This window comes from Carcharodon carcharias, chromosome 18 (genome assembly GCF_017639515.1).
Source record: "Carcharodon carcharias isolate sCarCar2 chromosome 18, sCarCar2.pri, whole genome shotgun sequence".
In the NCBI taxonomy this organism is placed as follows: Eukaryota; Metazoa; Chordata; class Chondrichthyes; order Lamniformes; family Lamnidae; genus Carcharodon; species Carcharodon carcharias.
This window is the reverse complement of record NC_054484.1, coordinates 52571332-52593935: the sequence shown is the minus strand read 5'-3', so window position 1 is coordinate 52593935 and position 22604 is coordinate 52571332. Positions and strand designations below refer to the sequence as shown.

The 22604-nt window shown below is 41.9% G+C and overlaps 1 protein-coding gene across 1 annotated transcript in view; it reads right to left on the bottom strand.

Annotated features, from left to right (window-relative positions):
* The window catches only part of dmd (dystrophin), a 1748406-nt gene that overhangs the window by 1245116 nt on the left and 480686 nt on the right, over positions 1-22604 (bottom strand). Inside the window, exons 9-10 of the mRNA XM_041212034.1 lie at positions 8984-9172; positions 8464-8645 (exon numbers count right to left, since the gene is read on the bottom strand). Of these exons, the coding sequence (XP_041067968.1) occupies positions 8464-8645; positions 8984-9172 (371 nt within the window). The remainder of the gene's footprint in view (positions 1-8463; positions 8646-8983; positions 9173-22604) is intronic.

The following is a 22604-nucleotide window of genomic DNA, read 5'->3' as shown; positions in this document are numbered from 1 at the left end:
AGGAATAGCATCTGCAGAGCAGGAAGTGGGTCTCATCAACAAGATGTGCTCAGAGAGGGAAAGAGGGGAGGTAGGGAAGAAACTAGAGGAAGATGCTAATTCTGGGTTAGGGCAGAGGAATCTTCAAGGAAGTTAAGCTGTGGGCTAGGGGAATGCAGGGATATAGCAGGAGCAGCTGAAATCTTTGCAACAAAAAAGTCCATGAGCTGCTGCTCGCATTTATTGTTGGAGGCGATGGTGGAGGAAATAGAAGAGAAGGGTTTAAGAAAATGGTTTGTGGTGAAGAGACGCTGGATTTTATCTTTGTCCTCCTGGATAATCTTTGAATAGTGGACAATTCTAGTGATGTAGAGGAAGGCCTAATAATGCCTTATGTGATCTGGTTAGATCTGGCCACGGATGGTTGAATCAGTCGGCCACCTAACGTTGAAATCTGTGTCCTTGGATTATGGAAGATCATGAAATGAAGATGGAAGCCGGGATTTTCTGGCCCCGTTGCAGGTGAGGTGGCGCCCCAGCCAGAAGTCCATTGACTTGTGAGGAAGAGTCTTGAGGGAGAGATTTTTCCCAGGGTCAGACACAGCAAAAATTGGGGTTGGGAAGGGAAGGGGAATATGGGTACATAGCAATACATGGAAATCATCAAAGACAAACATAGTTACAATGGGAATAACGAGGCCATGTGAGATAATGGGTGACCATGAGCATATGTAGACAAGGTAAAATGGAGCGAGAGTTTTAAGAAGCAAAGGAGGGCAGTAAATTCAGAGAAGAGTTGATATGGAGGTTTAAATCTCTAAGGATGGCAAATTATTCAGTGAGCAGAGGGAGGAAAGAAGACATATCAGTGAGAAACATGGCGTGACACTTGAATCGGCTGTAAGGAATAAGAATTCTAAAATAGGAGACATGAGCATTGGAACAGAGTGAGATGATCAAAGAGAACATTACCGGAGGAGTTGGGAGGCAAGCCATGGTCAGATTTGTAGATTAGGGCTACAAAATCACCAGGGTTTGACCAGTGCAAATGGTAGAAAGTATAGCCAGGTAGGTAAGCTTCATTAAGTGGAAAGTTGTCTACTCAATCGTGTCTCCATCAAGGCCACGCTGTCAATGTGATCAATCACAATAAAATCACAAATGGAAAGATCCTTATATACAAGTAATCATACATCCTGGAGGGAAAAGGGTGGTGACAGCCAATCCATTGGCAGAATCCAGAGGGTAGAAGCTAAGAGCGATGAGAGAGGTGGAATGGAATCAGCTTCTGGTAGATGCACAGATTGGGAAGAAGGATGGGGAGAAAGTAGAATTGGGTAAGTGGTGTTGTTGCTTGGTAGGGAGTAGCGACAATTGCTTTGGTGGGAACCTGAGAGGATGCCTAAAGAGGCATAAAAGAGACCTGTAGACTAATTTAAGAGGGAGTCAAGCCCGAATGCGGCAATAGAGTAAGGAGGAATAGGGATTTGTGAAGTTAGAAAAAAAAAGTGGGCATAATGACAGGAATGATTAAGATAAAGGAAGAAAAAGAAGAGAAAAATGCCAATAGAAGTAATGGACTCAAGATGGAGCTGAAGCCAAAACGCGAATGCTTGAAAGCTCAACTACATAGACGAAGTTACAGTCAGCAACAAATAGATGCCAAGTGCAGATATAGATGACAGAGAAGATGTATGATGGCTGGACACTGAGGTGTGAAACTTAATGTGAGAAACGAGGCATAAAATATTTGTTAAAGGTTAGAACAGCATTATCTGGTGTGAAATGGAGCCATACATACCAAGAACCTGCAAATTAAGTCAGCACACTTTACAAAATTAACTGATCTAGAATTAGCTCCCTGACCTTGGAAGATGATCTGGGAAGGTTCCTGCTCCTAACTGTAACCCAAAAATTCATGCTGGGAGTTTACAGGCACAGGCACCGGGTGAGGACAGGAGCAGGCTCAGTGACGATGCTCTCTGTATTTTCCCATCTAGGTTGACACGATGCTAAGCAGATGTTATTGATGTCTGGAGCCCATGGAACCAAATTCTACTTTGAATCAATTCCTTCAGTGGTTGGAGTATATGGAAAAATACTTTGTCTGAGTAATCAGGTACATGTTATGATTTTATATCAGATGAGATACGTAATTGTGACTATGCCCATGCATTCACTGTGCCAACATTTTTTTGCCTATCCATGTTGGTGGAGAAACATTATTGTAAAAGGGGGCTGTAAGACACAAGTGATTCTAATCTCCTAGCTCCAAACAAAACCTGGAAACATCATGAAGGCAAGAAAAAACAGTAACCAGAGGAATGGGTGTTGACAGAGGAGAGCTGCACACTTTCATATTTTGGTCCAGACCAAAGGAATGAAAGTTAAATTGTTTGCTGCATGTGAAATTAGTTTGAGTAGTTTCAGTTCCTGGTACACATGAGATTAAACCTTAAAAGTGCCTCAACTTTTACACTAAATGGGCAATAGCCAAGTGGTCATAGAGAGTTCACGAGAATGATCCCAGGAATGAGAGGCTTAACTTATGAGGAACGTTTGAGGACTCTGGGTCTATATTCGATGGAGTTTAGAAGGATGAGGGGGGATCTGATTGAAACTTACAGGATACTGAAGGGCCTAGATCGAGTGGATGTGGAGAAGATTTTTCCATAAAGGCAAGACCTTTTAGAACAGAGATGAGGAGAAACTTCTTTAGCCAGAGAGTGGTGAACCTATGGAATTCATTGCCACAGAAGGCTGTGGAGGCCAGATCATTGAGTGTATTTAAGACCGAGATAGATAGCTTCTTGATTGGTAAAGGGATCAATGGTTATGGGGAGAAGGCGGGAGAATGGGGTTGAGAAACTTATCAGCTATGATTGAATGGCGGAGCAGACTCGATGGGCCGAATGGCCTAATTTCTGCTCCTATGTCTTATGGTCTTATGGATACTGTAGAAAATGAGAATTTTACGAAGGTGTAACAAAGCACACTCGCCTGCAGATGGAATTAAAGTACCTACTTGACCATTCTAACAGTTACTCTGCAGCAATGCTATCCTCATCATTGGCATAAACATTCTTCATCTCAATGAGCTTTTAAAAAAAGATTTATTCCAATGCAGCATTGTGACACACACACTGCTTTTTATATTTTTATATTCATTCATTGCCTCATGATTCAGCAATAAAGTGGGAAGTAATCTTAGATGTAAAATGAGCACATGGCACAGCAACCTGGCCTGTAAAGGTCAGCATCCATTTCATAGCCATTCATTCAGCCGTTTCTTGGGGACCATTTTAAGGCAGAAGCTTAAAACAAGCGTTTGGAACTTTAAATATTCTAATCAGAGGCCAACATCCATTTATAAAATTAGCCATCAACGTGTAGGACAGACATCAGTCACACTTAAATTTCTTTAGGCAGCCCTGAAGCCAACAGCAAAAACATTTATTTTCTCAATTACATTTTTTGTGGAACGAGGAGAATCAGGTCCTGATGAACTTCTTCCCCATTGTCTGATCCAATCCTCCTTCGAATTTACACGAGGGCCACTGGTGGTAGCCTGAAATTCATTTTTCATGAGGAGATTTGGCTGTGGAGGTATCTCAAGGGTCATCAATGATGAGGCAAAGGGAATAGGGATACAATAATGCAGAGGATTCTAGGCCTGGAGGAGAGTACAGATTTGGGAGGGGTGGGGCCATTGAGGGAATTGAACACAAGGATGACAATTTTAAAACTGAGTTGCTGGGGGAGCAAGAGCCCATGTAAGTCAGCAATGGGTAAATGGGACTTGATGCCATAAGAGTACAGGTTACAGAGTTTTTGATAAGCTCCAATTTATGCAGGGCAAAAGATGGAATACTGACAAGGAAGGCATTGGAATTATCGAATCTAGAAGTAACCAAAAAAAGGATGAAGCAGATAAGTGAAGGCAGGATCAAGTGAAGATCAGGGATATTATGGAGGCAGAAGTAGGTGGTCTTGTGATGGAGAAGATAAGGGGTTGGAACTTCTGCTCAGATTTGACATCAAATATGATGTCAAGGCTGTGGACAGTCCGGTTCACTTCAAGACAGTGGTTAACAAAAGAGAACAATCGGTGGTGAGGAAACAGGAGCATGTAGCGGGGATCAAATACAATGGGTTCATCTTTCAATGTTCACTTGCAGGAATTTGGGTCTCATCGAGGAGTGGATGTTGGCTAAGGGGTGTGACAATTTTTTTTTTTATTCATTCACAGGATGAGAGTTTCGCTGGCTGGGCCAGCATTTATTGCCCACCCCTATTTAAAGACAGTGGCAGCGTCAAGAGAGATGGTGGTGAGGTCGAGTGTGGTGTCATCAACATACACATGAAACGTGATGTCATGTCCTCAGCTGATGTCACCTAACGGCAGCATGTAAATGAGAAATAGGAGGGGGCCCAGGATGGATCCCTGGGGGACCCTCATAAGGAAGAGAAGCCTATTGAAGGGCGATCTCTCACCATGAATGTACAGGTAAGAGTGGAACAAGGCATGGGTTGGCGATTACTACGCCTACAAACTATTTAAAAGTTAAGCATGCTAATGAATTGTGCAGCAGTTGTTCAGAAAGCCAGCATTCATTTCATTGGCTCTTTTATTTCAGAATTTCAAAAGTTATGGGAACAATCTGTTACAATAAAGACAGATTGATAAATAATTATAGTAGATTTCTCACAATTTGCCTGCTGATGTCAGTCATGGCAAATTTCCAGCTCATGCTGGAAGTGGTGAGCTAATTCACAAAAATTCTATCCAGGCAATAATGAACAACATCTTTAATGGTAATTGTTTTTTTGCTAGGCATGAACACTCTTGAAATATTGTGTACACTTTTGAGCATTGTAGTAATTGTAAGTTAAGCCTTTCATACTGTTATGGGATCATGTGGCTGTATAGACAAATCAGCCCTAAGAGTGGGTAATCTTAGGGGCGGAGCTTTCTAGCCTTGGTCTTGGTACAAGCATGTAGCTTCATCAGGAGCTCTGTAAACAAAGCTTACTGTTTCTTACCTGCCCGGTACTCCAAGTTTATTACAAGCATCTTATTTTGAGACGGATGTCAATGCCATGCACAGGGTGTAGCAGAGATTGACTAAGTCAATTTAAGGGAAGAGAGGTGTTACTTTTGAGAACATTTAATTTGAACTGAGAACATAGAAAATGGTTCTGCTGGGGATTGTCAAAATCATGCGGGATTTGATCAAGTAGAGGAAAATGACTTCCATTGGTTGGTGCAGGAGTACTTAAAAGGCATAAATCTGAGATTACCAAAAGAACAATGGTACTACCCAATCAGCTATTAGAACAGGGGTGTCTTTCAAGAAACAGTGGTGAATGCAGAAACCATTACAGCTTTTAAAATGGAGGTGGATCAATTCTCAAAAAGAAAAATTTGAAAGGGTCTGCTGGGAATGGGGACAGGCACAATGGCTGAATAGCTTCTCCCGCTGCTGCAAAATTCTATGATCCTAAGACAACAAATACAGAGCAATTTGCAATTTACTCGGCTATCTCATTGAAACTTTGAAGATTCTGAGGGGACTTCACTGGGTAGTCATCAAAAGGTTGTGTCTGCTAGCTGGGAATCTAGAACATGGGAGAACAGTCTCAGGATAAGGGGTCAATGTTTTAAGATTGAGATGAAAGAATTTCTTCACTCAGAGGGGTTGTGAATATTTGGAATTCTTTACTCCAGAAGCTGAGGGATGCTCACTCAATGAATATATTCAAGACAGAGATAGACAGAATTTTGGACCCTGGGGGTATCAAGGGATATGGGGATCAGGTGGGAAAGTGGAGCTGAGGTCAAAGAGCAACCGTGACTGTACTGAATGGCAGAGCAAGCTCAAGGGACTACATGGCCTACTCCTTATCTCAATTTCTTGTTATGTTACTTATTTTCTTCCCTGTTAAGTTTCATCATTAAATAGCAGGTTATATGTTTATCATAGCTGTCATTGGACATTTCCATCCTGCTAACCTTATGATGAATCACCTTACTCTTTGAAGCTCTGACACAATACTATAACACTGCTTTCTAATAAATTATATATTCATTTTCAATTTCAGGATTAAAATAGTTGGTATTGTAAATAAGACATCAATGGGATAAGTCCGTAGACATTTCACAGCAAGCAGAATGTTGAAAAGCTGTTATATTTGAGGCAGAAAGGCAAACAATCATTCTGCTGCAGAAATCTAAAGTCTTAATAAATATGTCAGGCAAAAAGATAAGAAGACTGAATGTTGCTAAGGAAATGTGTGTGTGTATGTACTGGCAAAATGATTCAGAGCAAATGGCCAAAGCAGCATTTGCTGTGATAAGAAAAGGAAAGGGAAGGACTTCCATTTATATAACATATCCTCAGGATATCCCAGTCCTTTGCAACCAATGAAATACCTTTGCAATGTGGGAAACATGGTAATAACTTTCACACAGCAAGATCCCGTAACTGGCAATGGGATGACCAGATAATCAGTTTAATGATGTTGAATGAGGGATAAATGTCGGCCAGGATGTTGGGAAGAACACCCCTGTTCTTCTTTAAATACTGCCATGGGATCATTCATGTCCATTTGAAGGTGTAGATGTTGGCCTGGTTTAATGTCTTACCTGAACAAGCGAACATGTGATACTGCAGCACTCCCTTACTGCACTGAAGTTCTGGAGGTGAAGGGGATGGAGTACAATCCTCCTTGTGAGACAGCATGCCAAGACTCAGTGCAGAATGAATACAACACTCTGTGGCACTGGTGGGTCAAAAATATATGGACTTGATAGCAGCGTCACCACAACTGGTGGTTCTCACCAGTGATCAGAGCGTCATCCAAGGACTGAGGTAGTCACTGCTGAGGATGAGAAGGCCACCCCTCATGGGGTGCCATCATCATCTTTGGGTTCCTTGACCCCTCTGACGGAGGGAGAATCTAAGCACCAGGGCACAATCACAGAGTCTACCCCTGCAGTGGTGCCAGTGCAGCAGCCTCTGAACCTGGCTCAATGGCACCTTAATGACAAGGACAACCGCCATGTGCATCACAGCCGCAAACACACCCACACAAGCAGGCTGTCTCCGTCTCATCTGAGGCCACAAGGGGAGCACTGCAAAGAAGTGGCCGAGAGTAGAGGCCACTGTGTTGGTCAGGACACTGTCTTGATTCCCTGGGGCTTGTTTCACTTGTAAAGGTGCGCTTTGTAATTTGGTGCGAACACTGTAAATGTTGACACATGACTCCAGATGGGTGAGCTTCTATTCTTTAATGACAAAACTGGAAAACAAGAATGAAGCGGCGAAGGGAAGCAGTGGCTTTTAAACAGGGACAGTGAGACTCCTGGACAAATGTTCATGTACTGACAGTAAGAGTGAGCCTTGGTGAACTCCTACTGTGCGTCGGTGGTGGAGGGAGTGAATGCTTGTGGATGTGGTGCCAATCAAGCGGGCTGCTTGACTGACACTTCATCAACCATCTTAAGCATTCACTCCCTCCACTACAGACACACAGTGGCAGCAATGTGCATCATCAGATGTACTGAAGCAACTCACCAAGGCTTCTTCCACAGCACATCCCAAACCTGTGACCTTTACCGACCAGAAGGACAAAGGCAGCAGATACATGGGAACACCACCTGAAATTTCCCTTCCAAGCCACATGCCATCCTAATTTGGAAATATATTGCTGTTGCTTCACTGTTGCTAGGTCAAGTTCCTGGAACTCCCTTCCTAACAGCACTGAAAGCAGCTTATCACCATCTTCTCAAGGGCATTTAGGGGTGGACAATAAATGCTGGCCTAGCCAGCGATTCTCACGTCCCATGAACAAATAAGTTAAAGAAAACACCTTCATTTTGAGGTGCCCTTGCAATCTCCTGCCTGCCTCAGCAGTGCTCACTTCTCCCAATAGGGCTGCCAGCCAGGCATCACTGCAGACCCTTTTATTGGACCTCTTACTTCCCATCTGCCGACCATCTTTAATTAGGTTGGGCTTCCCGAAGTGTGAAGTAACCTTTTAAAATCTATACTGCATTCACCTAATAATTAGCAGACATCATATTGTGCATGGAAAGGAAGCTGGAATTAGAGTGCCAAAAAAAAAAATTGGCCTGACAGTCAAGACAGGGTAAAAGGAACAGTAACAAGTGATTGAAACACATGATTGAAGATGATCAAAAGCACATTCAATTAACAGCAGTGTGCCTCACAGCCTTCTGCTATCTCTGCAATGATTCAAAATGGCACAATGTAGTCTCTGTCTCCTGTGTATGCAAAGGGAATGAGATAGCAACTGGAACTGAAAGCAAATCTATGTTTTGGTATTCAAACAAAATGCAACATTTTGTCAATCATTTTGCAATCATGTTAGCCAACGGCTTGAAGCCAAATTAGCAAATGATTGTATTAATACTGAAGAGGTTTGGAAATCTGTCCAAGATAGATAATACCATTTACTCACTTGCTTTGTCTCTCCATGCTGGCTACCCTGAGATTTTCCCATCGGGAGTTCAGCAAGTTCATCTGTTCTCGAATTTCATTTTCTTCATCTTCTGTTAATTTTCCTTCTGCAATTAGCTGATTCCCAGCCTGCAGAATGTTACCCACACTACCTTGATGTGCTGTTAGCTCCATCATAAAACCCTGCCAAAAATAACAGAGGTAAATTATGGATAGATGTGTGACTTTCCAACAAGTAGAAAACATTGTTGGCAAATTAAGTTCTAAAAACGTATCGACTTTGGTGAAAGTAAAATGAAACTTAACAACAATTTGCATTTAAGTCCCTGATATATAAAACATGTCCCAAGGTACTTCAGAAAACACAAGGCAAAGAAGAGGTATCAGCCAAAAGAGGAGATATTAGAAAGGCTGCCAAAAATGTTGAGTACTACAGTACCTTCACATTTATTGCTTAAATAATTATCATGGAATAAGTGCCTCCATATTCCCATTCAACAACTTTAAATTAATGCACCTACTTCATGAGCATGAAATTGCTCCTTGACCTCCTCCACGTCATCAGAGACCCTGCCCTGAGCCTGCAATGAATCCTCGGCTGAAAGCAACCAGGTTAGCACGACCTCTAATGCAGTCTGGTAGCTATCGAGGTCCACTTCTGCTTCCATCAGTAAGCTTCCAGCTGGCCTCTCTACTGAGGGTTCTGAGAGCTGTTCAGTGTAAAACAGAGGGGAGGTTCTTCAATTAAAAACAGGTCAAAGTGTTCCACTGCATTAACTAAATAATCAAGACAATGACACTATATATTTGAAACTAGAAAGAAATTATGATCTGGTTTCATTTTCTTATCATCTCCAGAGAATTTGTTCCAAATTCAAGAGCTAGTTATAAATAGCTGATAATTCTTATGCTTACTTGTCCCCTTTCAAATACAGAAAAGAACATGATTGGATTCTGCACTATTCATTACATTGCTTATCCGCAAATACAAAACCATTTTAACTGCATAATACATCTCTTCTGGGACCTACCAGTTTTGTGATTTCACTTATAACTCATTCCGTTTTTCATTTTTAGGAATTAAGTTTTTCACAATAATATTGGATTGGGTTTTGCCTTTGGCAGCAATGAGCATAGTTAACCGCAATATCATGATACCGGAGTTTGTAGTAGTAGCAGAAATAAAACTGAAAATAAGCTTCTGTGCTTCTTTCCAACAACACTTCACCCGACCATATCCACCCACCATTATCCACTCCCCTTCCCTCCTCCCCTTCTATAATTCCATCACCAGAGTCAGTGGGCTGGATTTAATTGGCCCACCAGGGGTCTCGCCCACTGCTCAGAGAACTGGCGGGAAACCCCCATCAGCTCCATGGGGGAAGGCCTAATAGTATTACATGCCCTTCAGACATTTAAGTGGCCTTCCCCAGGATTCAGGACCCTGGTGGCAAAAATACCGCCTGCCGGGAGCTGCTGGCCAGTCAGAGGCTGGCAGCTTTCCATTGCTTGTCAACGCCATCGAGAGCAGAGGTCCAGGATTTCTGAGGGACCCCAGGTCAAAAGGTGAATGAGGGTAAAATGGGGATTGTGGGATGGGGGTTGCTGGAGGGAAATGCAGGTGGATTAGAGGCAAGGGCAGTGGGGAGGCTTTCAGTGGCCACCCCTTCCCAATGCCAGGTCTTTACATCAGACATTAAGTGCCCCCCGCCACACTCCGTTTCCACTGCGCCCCCTACCCCCGCAGGAAGCCACTAGCAAACCCAAGATTTTTTGCGGGGTGACTTTCTGAGACACAGGTGACCCGTGTGGTGTCCATTTAATCCCTGAGCCACCACTGAATTGTGGTGGGCTCATGGATAATAGCTGTCAATTAGCTCATTAATGAACCTGATTGACATCACAGCACCAGCGGCCAGGAATCCTGCATCAGCCCCTCCTGCCCTCCGACTCAATTAGGGAGGTTCTGCCACTGCCGGGAGACTGACAAGGGGCCTTTCCCACAATTAAGTGGGTCTAGCCGCCTTGGTTCCCACTGTGACACACTGCATTAAATCCAGTTCAATGGCTGAGAGCAGAGAAATGGCAGGTTGGTTGATCAGAGGATGGGTCAACAAACGGATGGTGTCACTCGTGATCACAGTTTTCTGTTTCAATTTCTTGGGTACTCTTTCATCAACTGTCATGAAAAGTTGCCCATTAGCACATAAGCAATCTTCCACTCTCCTTTCACTTTTTTCCCCACACATTGAACTAATGGACAAGATTTCAGAAACCCTGACAGCCAGTGAGGATTGTCCTGTGGTATAATAACTGCAGGGGGCTGAAATTTAGGCTGGAATTTGGATTCAGCAAGGTTTTGTCCCTTTGTGGCATTGTGAAAATTGTGCCATTTTCTAGAATTAATGTATTATAATCTGAGGTAAATTCTTCTAATTTCTCCAGTACGACCTAGCTTGTTCCCCCCTTCTGTTGCTACTCTTGAAGTCTCCTTTATCTAATGTTAACACTTGGGAGCCAAAATGCTGATCAACATTCTTAGTTTTTGGGCTGTCTTCTCAGAAAGCACCACCCACCCACCACCACCACCACCCCCCCCACCACCACCACCACCCCCCCAACCACCACCACCACCACCACCACCACCACCATCCCTCACAACCTGGTTTGTTATAAATTTTCCCCCTACTGATCCTCTCTGCATGGTGTTACTGTGCTTCAGGTAAATACTCTCCTTCTGTACTGCTGCCACCTTTCCCAAAATTTACTCCAATGCTCCAGAAATTTGAAACACACCATTTCACCATTCCACAACATATTGATGCCTCTCACCTCCCAGCTCCCTAAGTAGGCAAGTACATGGAACTGGAAATTATTGTGAGATTGCTACCCTTGAGTTCCTGCTGTTCAATTTTGGTCCTTTCACGTTTTCTCTGCATGACCTCTCTTGTAGTATTTCTTATGTTATTGGTTCTGACATGAATCACAGCATCAGGCAGATTGCCTCCTTTTCAAAAAGCTTGCCCACCTGCTGTGTTATGTACCTACTCTGGCACCTGTGAGGCAACACCAATCAAGACTTGATCTCAACTGCAAAAATATAAGCCTATCTATCTCCTGTATTATTTACTGCACATCTGCTTCCTTGAAATGGTCACTTGATAGAGTGGGAACCCTACCTGAATTTTGCTTCTTATCCTAGGGATACAGAGGCTGAGTGTGGCATTCCGACCACTCTGGCTGAGAATCAAATCTGGGACCTTTCTGATCTGCATCGCTCAATAACATATTAGCATCATAGGCATTAAGGAGCACTTCAAAATTCAGCTGGAAGCCTGGCTGGGTGGGTTAGAGTTTTTTTTTAAGAGGTGATCTTTGATGAGCAAAAAATTGGCCAATTTCATCCTTAACTGTTTTTAATTATATTCTCATGTATTACACAGAGAGGTGCATTTATCCTCCAGCCCATTAGGTGTGCAGTTAAAGTTTTCAATGAACATTCATTTGCAGCAAAGGCAACATCAGAACGCAAACTGTGATTTCATCCTCTGACCTGCCCCATTCTGCCTCTTGTTTAGTTTTGAACATGGAAAAAGTGGGTGGTTACAGTATCAACTAAAGTTGGCATTTGTTTAAAAGTTTGAATCTATATACTGCATTCATCATGGAAGGCCCAGATTAAACAAGCTCGTGTTTTTACCACCAATTGTATTTTAAACCATATTCATACTTAAGTACCACATAAAAGTAAGCACAAACCTACAAACATTGAGTTTTTTACTATAAGAAGCCATTGTGTTCAAGTCTTCTCAATTGCATTTTAATGTCTACTTGTCAGGTGCCACGTTTATAGGCTTAAACATATTAATAACCCATATTACATACCAATGGATTCTAAATTAAGCTCCACAGTGAAACAGTAAATATTCTTCTTGCAGTTAAACCGCCATTTTTATAAGGGGCATTTTGTGTAAAATGCATTTTAACACCTCAGAAGCAATATTTCTCTACACTATTAAATGATGAATTTCCCAGACAAATTAAGTTATAAAGGCTGATTTTAATCCATGGAAAGTGTGAGATCTTAAAATCGATATAAATAAAACACTCATACTACAGCCCCCAACAAGTTATATGGTCTATTCAACTAGCATCTATCTACAAAGACTGAAACAAGCAGACAATTAAGTTTATTTTGTTAATCAATGTTGAAGGCAATAAATACTTCATAATTTCAACAAGGAAACTTGGAGATTATCAAACGTTCAATATTATTTACAGTATTCCTTAGAAAGAACCCTTTCTTTTCTTCCTTGCATTGATCGTATTTAATGTAATCATGCAAATAGGCTGAATAAAATTAACAAAAAGAGTATCCTTCTTCCAGTCAGTCGAATATATCTGAACTCACCTTCTACATTTTGATTACTTAATTATTTCTGGTATTTTACATGAATCAAAATGTTACTGCCTTTTTGTAAATTATAAATCTGTGTTACAAATTAAATCCATGTAAGAGTCAGAAACAAGTAAATGTCACATCTATTACTAGGCATGAACGGCCCAGCTTCAACGAGCAAGATTATTCTTAAGAAGCAGTTAGGGATGAAGGCTAAAGCAAATCTAAAAACGCCTCAAAAATGCTAATTAGAGTCTGTTTGGGAAAAATTCTTCTTGGCGCCAGGAAATCTACAATTAAAAATGGCAGTACACATAAGTGAGTCAAAGAGAAAATCTCTCTGTATATGCAAAAATGTTGTGTGTTTAGTGATTAGTAGTGGTGTAGGTTCACAGAGGGAACTGTACACATATGATGCCATGTTATGCGCTTCTTTTGATATTGATATAGTCTATGGATTGGGGAAGGATTAATAACCATTATTGACCTTTGCTCATTTTGGATATGTGCCATCATTTCTCTAGTGATTACTTCCTGTGGTTGGTACCTCAATCTGGGCTGAGGAATGTGTCACCTACTCTCTCAGATTCATACTGATTTGTGTTATGCCCAGTAAAGGCATGCCACATTCATAACTCTAAATATGGACTCTGTTTATATAGAAGTTTCTGGAACTGTCTTTTATTTAAAATGGGACACCGATGAACTGTTAAGATGGCCACCACGGGTCAGATGTTACAACTTCAACGAACTATCTCGAGCTTCCAGAAAGTTCCTAATTAAATCACCCTGGGTGGGGGCCTCCCCCTGGAATGGACATATCAAGACAAATATGGTCTGTGGAGTTCACACTTGCTATTGTTTGGGGATTTATGCAAAACACTAGTATAGACTCCATGTATCTGAGTAGGAATCCTAACAATGAGTGCTGGACAGAAACCAATTCATCCTGAGTAACTGTGAAGAACTCATCCATTATCTCAATTGTATCACAATGGCTTTGAACTTAACCATTCCAGGTAGACAATACCAGTATTGGTCATGTGATGGAAAACAGCTGGAAATAACAAGTTTTAATCTGAAGATCCTGGAAGACCTGGGTAGTCTGCAAAAGAACACCAAAAGAGACAACTGCAGCAAAAGGCTGTGTCATTTTTCTCTTTAAGGGCCTCGAGGCCATAAATTTTAAAATAGCCTCCCAAACTGATTCAAAAACGTTAAGTCTATTTGTGAAGAAATTTGAACTCCTGATATGAAAACCACAAGTGCCTAGCTTTGTGACCTGCTGAGCGCTCAACTCTTAGAGGGACTCCTGCAATTATCCAGATATCTGACTTGAGCTATTTGAGCCCATCTGAACAACAATTCAAGGGTGGAAAAAGACTTTTCTTTATTGGCCCCACAGTGAATGTTCTTCTACCATAAACCCAACATGGGAATTATTCTTTTGGTTTAACACTTGTAGAAGTATACTGTCATTTTTAATTGCATCTTTCTTGAGTTTGTGTTGTGTTAATGATGGAGCATTTAGATTTTTGGGGTGAGTGTGTGAATATATAATGCTCTTTACTTAAACCCACAAAAGCTTGCTGCTGTTATTTCCAAATTGACCACAAACTCCAGGGGCTAAGAACTACACATATTTTCCTCTCCAAAACCACGCTGATTATGGTCAGTAAGGGAAAGGGTACATAAGTTCCAGTTTATCTCTCCTCCACTGTCTGTAACATCTGGATTATTGCAATTGATGAGCAGCCTTGCTACTGTTCAAATCACTGAGTATTGGAAGATGAAGCCTAAAGGCCTCAGTGCATTCAGAAATGCTGTGATTCATATTTATTTAAAGAAGAAATCCAGATAAAGGACTAGGGCCTGTAACATAGGACATCTCGAGTTTCGAAAAGAATTGGAGGAGACCAGAAGTACTGCTTTTGAAAGTGTGTAGAAGATTGTAGAATCAAGGCAAGACTGAGGAAACTGACAATAAGTATAACTTCCTAGGATAGAATGGGTTCAAATTTAAAATAGTGCCATAGGTCTTGGCATAGCAGCGAAAAGCAGCAGATTGCCATATTTACATGTATAAGAAGAAAGACACATTACCTGCAAGTTTAGAAAACAAACAGCAGATGAGCAAAATTATTCTCACAAATTATGTCAGGACATTATAGCATATTATTGAGGGCATCCAAGTGATGCTGAAATTGAATTTACAAGGTAAAGTTACCGCTACTGAGGATGAAACAGTTTTTATTTGCCTTGCAATACTGGATCTAAGTGCAATTGTAGCAACATATGTTGAACATTATGAATTAAATCAATTTTTGCTTCCTGAAATGCACACAGTATTATGGGATCTGAGAACTCTGTTTTTTCTCCTGAGTGCTGCCAGTACACTGTAAAACTACACCAGGAAAATGCAATGCCGTGACTAAAAGCCCAGCATAACAGTCTAATTTAAACCATGATTTTGAGTGGCTTATCAGCTTCCATCCGGTAGGTGACTAGTTCAAGCCTTGGGGTAAACTACAACTACAACTTGCTTGGGTGAATGTCATTTTTTTCTAATTGGTTCCCGTGGGACAGGATTTCAGGAGGGGCAAGAAACCAATATAGACTGATTCACTTGGCTGATCCCTGCTTCACATTGGCCAAACTTAAAGTATTCACAATGTTGACAATCTCCTACTGGAGCACCATAGTAAGTGCAAGTAGCAGTTTGATGAACATTCAAAGTCAAACAAAAGCTGCACCTACTTTCCATCAAAACTCAAGGATAATATCTTCCTTTACCAGAATGATGGGTCTTTAGAAACTTAGAAGCAGTTGAACTGTCAGCTATCTTGAGTATTTTAAACTCTGGATTCCTAACTGGTTGATCTGGTAACTGGCTCTCAACATGCTCTTCTGTTACATGAAGTATGCCTCATATCAGGTCACGGACAACAGTGGAGGCATACATGAGTGGTTAAAAAAAGATAGCATTTGTTATGAGATCAGTGTAACTAGATTCAAAATGCTGAAACACAAAACAAAATAGTGAATATAGTTACATATGTAAAGTTTTGCTCATTTCTTTACATATTACAAATAGCAAAGGCCACAAATAACTAAGTAAGTTGTGCTTAAATGTCAAGATTTGGGGAATTTGTTCACAGTTAGAGTAGCCACTTGGAGACCAAGTTAACAAGCCAGGAAAATAAAATCAAGGACAGGTTCTGATTGCTCTCTGGTTTTCTCTGCTGGAATACACCTGACACTTCAGCACAGAACAGGCTGTTGCACTGTTGGGGGTGCAGGATTTCAAACAAGACATTAAACTGAGGCCCAGTGTGCACTGTCAGGTGGATTTAAAAGATTCCTTGGCATTATTCAAAGAAAAGCAGGGAAGGTCCACTTGTGTCAACTAACATCAATGAAACAGATTATTTGGCTGATTTGTCTCATTGCAATTTGTGAAACCTTGCTGTGTGCGCATTGATTCCTGTGTTTCCCTATATTACTATACTTCAAGAGTGCGGTTTTCAGATGTCTTGTGGACATGAAAAATGACACTCAAGTACAAATACATTCTTTCTTACTCATCTTTTTTGTATCCCCCTGCTGAACAATAGTGCTCATCAATAAGACACTGAGCAATTGGGACAGGAAGAAAAATGCATAATTAAAATCTCACTGATCTTATAACTCTTCACACACCTGGGCATGTCTTAGCAGGGAGAAGATAGCGCTTCAATGCAAGAGTGGCTATGACCACCAGATTAAATTATGTGGTATCTTAATAATAAAATTTCCTTCAATATATGTACATAATTCACCCCTCCTGACACGTAAGCACACACATCTCTTGCATATACAGCAAAAAGTATAATATTAGATGTACAAGGTATCATAACCCACATAGTTTCTAAACATAACAGGGCTGGATAGCTGTCAGTTCTCTGGCGCAGTCATGCCATAACTTCTGCAGAGGTACACTGAAAGAACTAGAAGTTAGGCCAGGACTGAGCATTTCTGAGTCCCACCCTAATGTCAGAGTTCCCATGGTTATAGGTTAGTGACATCAGAAAATCCCTTTGTCAGGATTTGCTACAACTGTGGCTCTCTAAGGGACCCACTGCATCGTGGGTAGAGATACGCCTGATAAGAACAGGTATAGCAACCATGAAATTGTATAAGTGGTGGACACCTAAATCTATCAAGTTCAAGAAGGTTGCCATCTGCAGGTGTACCAAATCATCTTGCCTCAGTGGCAAGGCCGCTGGTCAGTCCTTTTGGGCACTCTGGTCGAACACATTTTGCTCTGGAGTTCTGAGATCGATTTGGTGGACCCTGTGAAACCTTCCTGCAGATCTCCAAGGACCCATTCGAATCTGAGTTGAAAACCACTGTTTGGGATGAAAGCTTAGAGGAAGGACCTGCTGAGACACTGGACACTGGACTGTCATTAGGAAATGGGACAAGGATATCACAAGCATCAGCTTGCCAGAAGGTGAGATTGTACAAGCTCTGTTGCAGAGGACTCAGGTGAAGACTTCAATGGGGGCAGCTTACAGGAGAACTCAGGTGGGTACGCACACAGAGATGCTTGGTTCATTGGCAGGTGTGCCAGAAAGCCATGATCAATGACAAGAAGCATGGAGTGTGGCACCAACTTTGCACAAGGCATTGTGCAGAGCTTGGAGTCTGCCCTATTCTGCAAGAAGGAACACTGTGAAAGAAAGGACCCAACTGTGGTGCAGCATCCGGTGGCCAATGTCTCAACTTCCACTGGAGCACAAGCAGAAGAGAGGCAAAATCTGGGTGCTGTAGTGGAAGTTCAAACTGAAGTCAGCTTGCTGCCAGGAAAGCTCAAACCGCTGCCATCATGGCTGCAGGTATCAGTGATCAAATTGGCTTGCAGAGTCTCATAGCAGCCCTGCAACCTATCCTCCAACACATTGCTGGGATTGCTGAAGTGCCATCCCTGGTGAGGCTGAGTGGCAGTGGCACAGTGGAGCACGAAGCTGCTGGCCTCAGGGTTTCAGCATTGATGCTCCCACTGCTGCTACTCTGTCAGCCTCAGTTGCCTCTGAGCCAACCAGCCTACACTGGTGCCACCTATGCCCAGGTGGTACAGTCCAAAACTGGTCCCTCAAGGCCCAGAGCACTAAAAGGTAGTCCAGCAAGACTGCCTGCAGTAAGCCCCAGTAAAAGTCAGCAGCCTTCCACCAGACATGCCACAAGGTAGGCACTAAGGGAATGCACATGGGTGAAATGTTCATTTCTGCTTGTATTATTGGATGTGTTTTTGTAAAAAATGTCATATCGAGGTTTTCATTGGTGGTTTCTATTGCCTCAGCTGAGGTGTTATGATCCTCAGGTTAAATTCACCACCAGTTGTCTCTCTCTAACGAGAGAGCAGCCTATGGTCCTCCGGGACTACAGTGACTTCCTTCCTTACTGCAGGATTCTGGCCAAGAGGACTCAGTGATAGAGCATCACAGATGAATGGGAACAAGAGATATAATAGAGTAATGGTGGTGAAGGGATGTTAACCTAAGGGAACCAGAGTGTGAGTACGCACTCACCATCAGCCCATCCAGAACAAAGGTGACCCCTTTCTGCAGCTTCTGCTCCATCGCCCTGTCTTGTTGCAGACCCAGAGGCACCGCAACGACAGCCTGCATACATGCTCCAGGATACCAAATCCTCTGCCCCTGTGTATGGATGCAGCAACACTCCCTGCCATACCCTGGAAGTAACCACAACACTTCCCAAAATGCTCCACAGCTCTTCCACAAACTCTGAAATTGCAAATACTAGTCAGAATCACCTAACCTACAAGTTGGATGGCTGTCCCTTTAAATCACACCAGTGGTCTCATCAGCTGAATGCACATTCTTTTACATGTGACAATCGGATGCATTCAGTAGACCTGCATGGTCCAAGGTTGAAATGTGCATTTCAAATAAACCAGAACAGCTGTCTGATGTCACAATCTGGGCAGAATGGCAACTTCCAGTTTATGCATGGTACATGCTTCCGGTGTATGTATGGTACTTCAGCAATAGCACACTTTGCAGCCAGGCTGGAAGAGACCACAGTGTTGTACGGCCCACTCAGAGGGCTTCTGGCTTCTGTAGCACCAACTAGCAATGCTACAGGGCCACGTTTTGGAGTCTAAGAATTTATGTTTTACAAAACTTGCTTTGAAACAGTTAAAGAAAAGAAAATGAGGTCAGGCACTACTCTGCAGAAAAGAAGGGGGAAGACTATTCTGGTGTGCCTCCTCCCAGTTTGTTCATAGCAACACAAGCACAGGACAGTCGGTAAGTTGCCTCCCTGCCTTCTTCACTAAGGAGGCATTGGGAGAATTGATGATAAATCAACCTGAAATTTTAATTACATTCCATAAAACATTTAAGTCCTATTCCAGAACACAAGCAGTTTTCAAATTACTTTCCTTGTCCCTGTCACCTGCTGACTGCCCCATCTCCTGATCCTGTTTAACAATGTGCCAAACTGCGATTGGTTTTTATGCACTGTTCTCCATGTAGCACCCTTCTAATCATAAATTCTGCCAGTGGAGGTGACAACAGTAGAGAAAACGGCCCACTCTAGGTGGCTGGTTCATTTTTTGCTGTAACTCAAGGAACAGAACTAGATAGCAGACTATCCTCTCAGTTGAACTATGACGAACATGGCTAAGAAAACCTAGCAAGGGGGAAAATGGAAATTTAATGCCTAGAAATGAAAATCTGGATGAAATGTTCATTTTTTACATTTCAAAGTTGACCAATTCTCTCAATTGGTGCTTTTGTTTCCCCCAACGAATACGTTTACAATTTTTTTAAGGAGGTTGTCATCACTGGCAAGACAGGTATTTATTGTCCATCCTTAGTTGCCTTCAAAGCGGAACAGATGCAGTCAGTGTGATGAAGGTGCTCTCACAATGTTGTTAGGGAGCAAGTTTCACAGCCGAGTGATCCATCAGGGTTGCTTTTTGTTTCTGATTCTAGTGGCTTCATACAACTGAATGGTTTGTTAGGCAAATTCACAGAACAGTTAAGAATCATAAGAACATAAATAATGGAAGATGGAGCAGGCCTTTTGATTCTTTGAGCCTGCTCCGCCATTCAACAAGACCATAGCTGATTTTCTGCCTCAACTCCACTTTCCAACCATCTCTATACCCCTTAATTCCCGGAGTACCCAAAAGTCATTCAACTTCAGTCTTAAATATACTGAGGTAGAGAATTCCAAAAACTCCCAACCCTCTAAGTGGAGACATTTTTCCTCTTAAATGGCTGACGCTTTATTCTGAATTGTGACACCATGTGCTGATTACTTCAACCAGGGGGAACATTTTCTCAGCATCTACCCTGTCAAGCCCCTGAAGAATACAGGCCTTGTCTATTCAATCCCTCCTCAAAGAATCCCTCATTCCAATAAGCAGTCTAGTTAATCTCATTGCACACCCTCTAGGGCAAGTATATCCTTCCTTAGGTAAAGAAACCAAAACTGCACACAGTACTCCAGGTGTAGTCTCACCAATGCTCTGTACAATTATCACAAGCCTTCATTACTCTTATGTTCAACCTTTGTAACAAAAGCTAAGATACCATGTGCCTTCCTAATTGTTTGCTATGTCTGAATGTTAACTTCCTGTAATTGATGCACAAGGACACTCAGCTCCTGCTGAATGCAAACATATTGCTTGCATGGGGGGCTGCAGTCATATATAACCCAAATTGGATAAGGAGGGCAGGTTTATTTTCCTCAGGCACATTATGACAATTTATGGCAATCCAATATCTTTGAGACCGCTTTTACTGACAACAGCTTTTTAGTTCCAGATTTTTGAACCAGAATTCAAATTCTCCAACTAGCATGGTGGGATTTAAAATGCACGTTCTATGGATTATTAGTTTGGGCCTTTAGATGACTAATTCCGTAACATAACCACTACATCACAGTACCCTATAAATCATGCAACTGTATTTTATAATTACTCAGAATCTATCATGAGGCTTATGCAAATACATTCTGTTTTCTATATTAAATGCAACTAAAGGAAGTAGGACAGGAGACAGACAGTATTCATATAAGTGTCAGCCCATTCAGGACTGAAAGCAGGTGAGCCAACACCAACTATGTTCAGGGCTGCCCAATTTTACAAACAGGCCTGAGGACCCTTATTTACATATGCAAAGAGTCTAACGCCTGTTTTAGCTCTGCCTCTTTTTCTGTCTTTAACAATACAGCAGACAACACACCACTGCCCGCAATAAGTGTACCATATTGGATGCTAAAGTGCCCATTGTCTGCTTGAGAAATGGGTGCAATATCAATGAATTTCTCGACGCCCATGGATAAGGTGTCTGCCCTGCTGGACTCTATTTAGAAATTTAGAGGTCGAATTGCACTCTTCATTTCAATGAATACAGCTAACCTTTATCTAAAGTAGACAGATGGACCCACGTTTGTATCTCCTATCAGCTGCACACCTTTGTAATATAAAAGTGCCTAAAGTGCAGTTACTTATGGTGTCCCATGTACGTGAAGAATTTACATATACATTCACTGGAAATTTGACTGAGGTGGAACTTCTTCAACAAATTCACAAATTACTTTTCAAGAAGCTGAATGCACATTTAATAAGAAGTGTTTCCATTTCAAGATGGTTTACTGCAGCCAAATGATAGGTTATTTATTTCAATAATGTCCAATTACACAAATAAATGGTTCATTAGCTCTAATTTATAGCTCCAGGAGTAACTCCAATGCATCATTCTCTCTGCTTACTAATTTTCTTACTTACACACTGTTTTATGTCTAATATTGTTTGCCAGCCTGGAGCCAGATTGGTTAAAAACTAATTAAATGGCTTCTTCAGAAAAATAATGCAAATGAACTCTACATGAATATTGTCTCTAATAGCTTCCAAGGACTGCGTCACATTGGGCTGGATTTTCATGGAGCTGGAGAAGCTTCGTGGAGCTGTGAAAACGGCAGCCTTGACCTAATTCCGGGATTCCCGATCCTATCCCGGGAGCCCAAAATGTTCACCAGCATGGATGTGCGCTGATGCAGGTTGCAAGCCCATACCCTGCACTCCTGACCTGGGCATCTCCACTGTGAGGATAGGCATGTCCTAGTCCTCACAATTTTCAGGCGTCGGGCCAGCATTTAAAGGACTCATGGTTCACGGCACCTCAGAGTCGTTGTGCATGTGGATCTGGATGGGGAACCTTTTGAAAGTTAAGTTAATAAGATCTTACCCATGCCCCACATGCCAGGCTATGTCCCTCCACCCACCTCCCATGGCCCTTCATACCCTCCATGCCAAACTCTGGCACTTCCATGCCCATTCCCTCACTATGCACTCCGTATAGAACCAATGAACCCTATAGTAACAATAGGATATCCGAAAAAGCTTTAAAAGTAATTAATTCCTTTCATTACAGCTTTATGAAGCTGTCAATAATCAGGCTCTTTAAAGCATCAATAACAGAAACTGCAAGCACTTGAAACCGCTTTATCTTGTGTAAATAAACATTTTGCAATTGACAGATTAGATCAGAGAGTAAGAGCTGTCATTCAAGCAGTGTTTTCCCTGGAGCATAGCTGTTTGAACAGTCAAATGGATATCTGGGCTGTCAAACAATTGTTTAACCCATAGCAATTTTATCTGTTCTGGTCTGACGCACCAGTCAGTAACCATTACCAACAACTGGAATCTTACTTGTGTTCAACCCTTT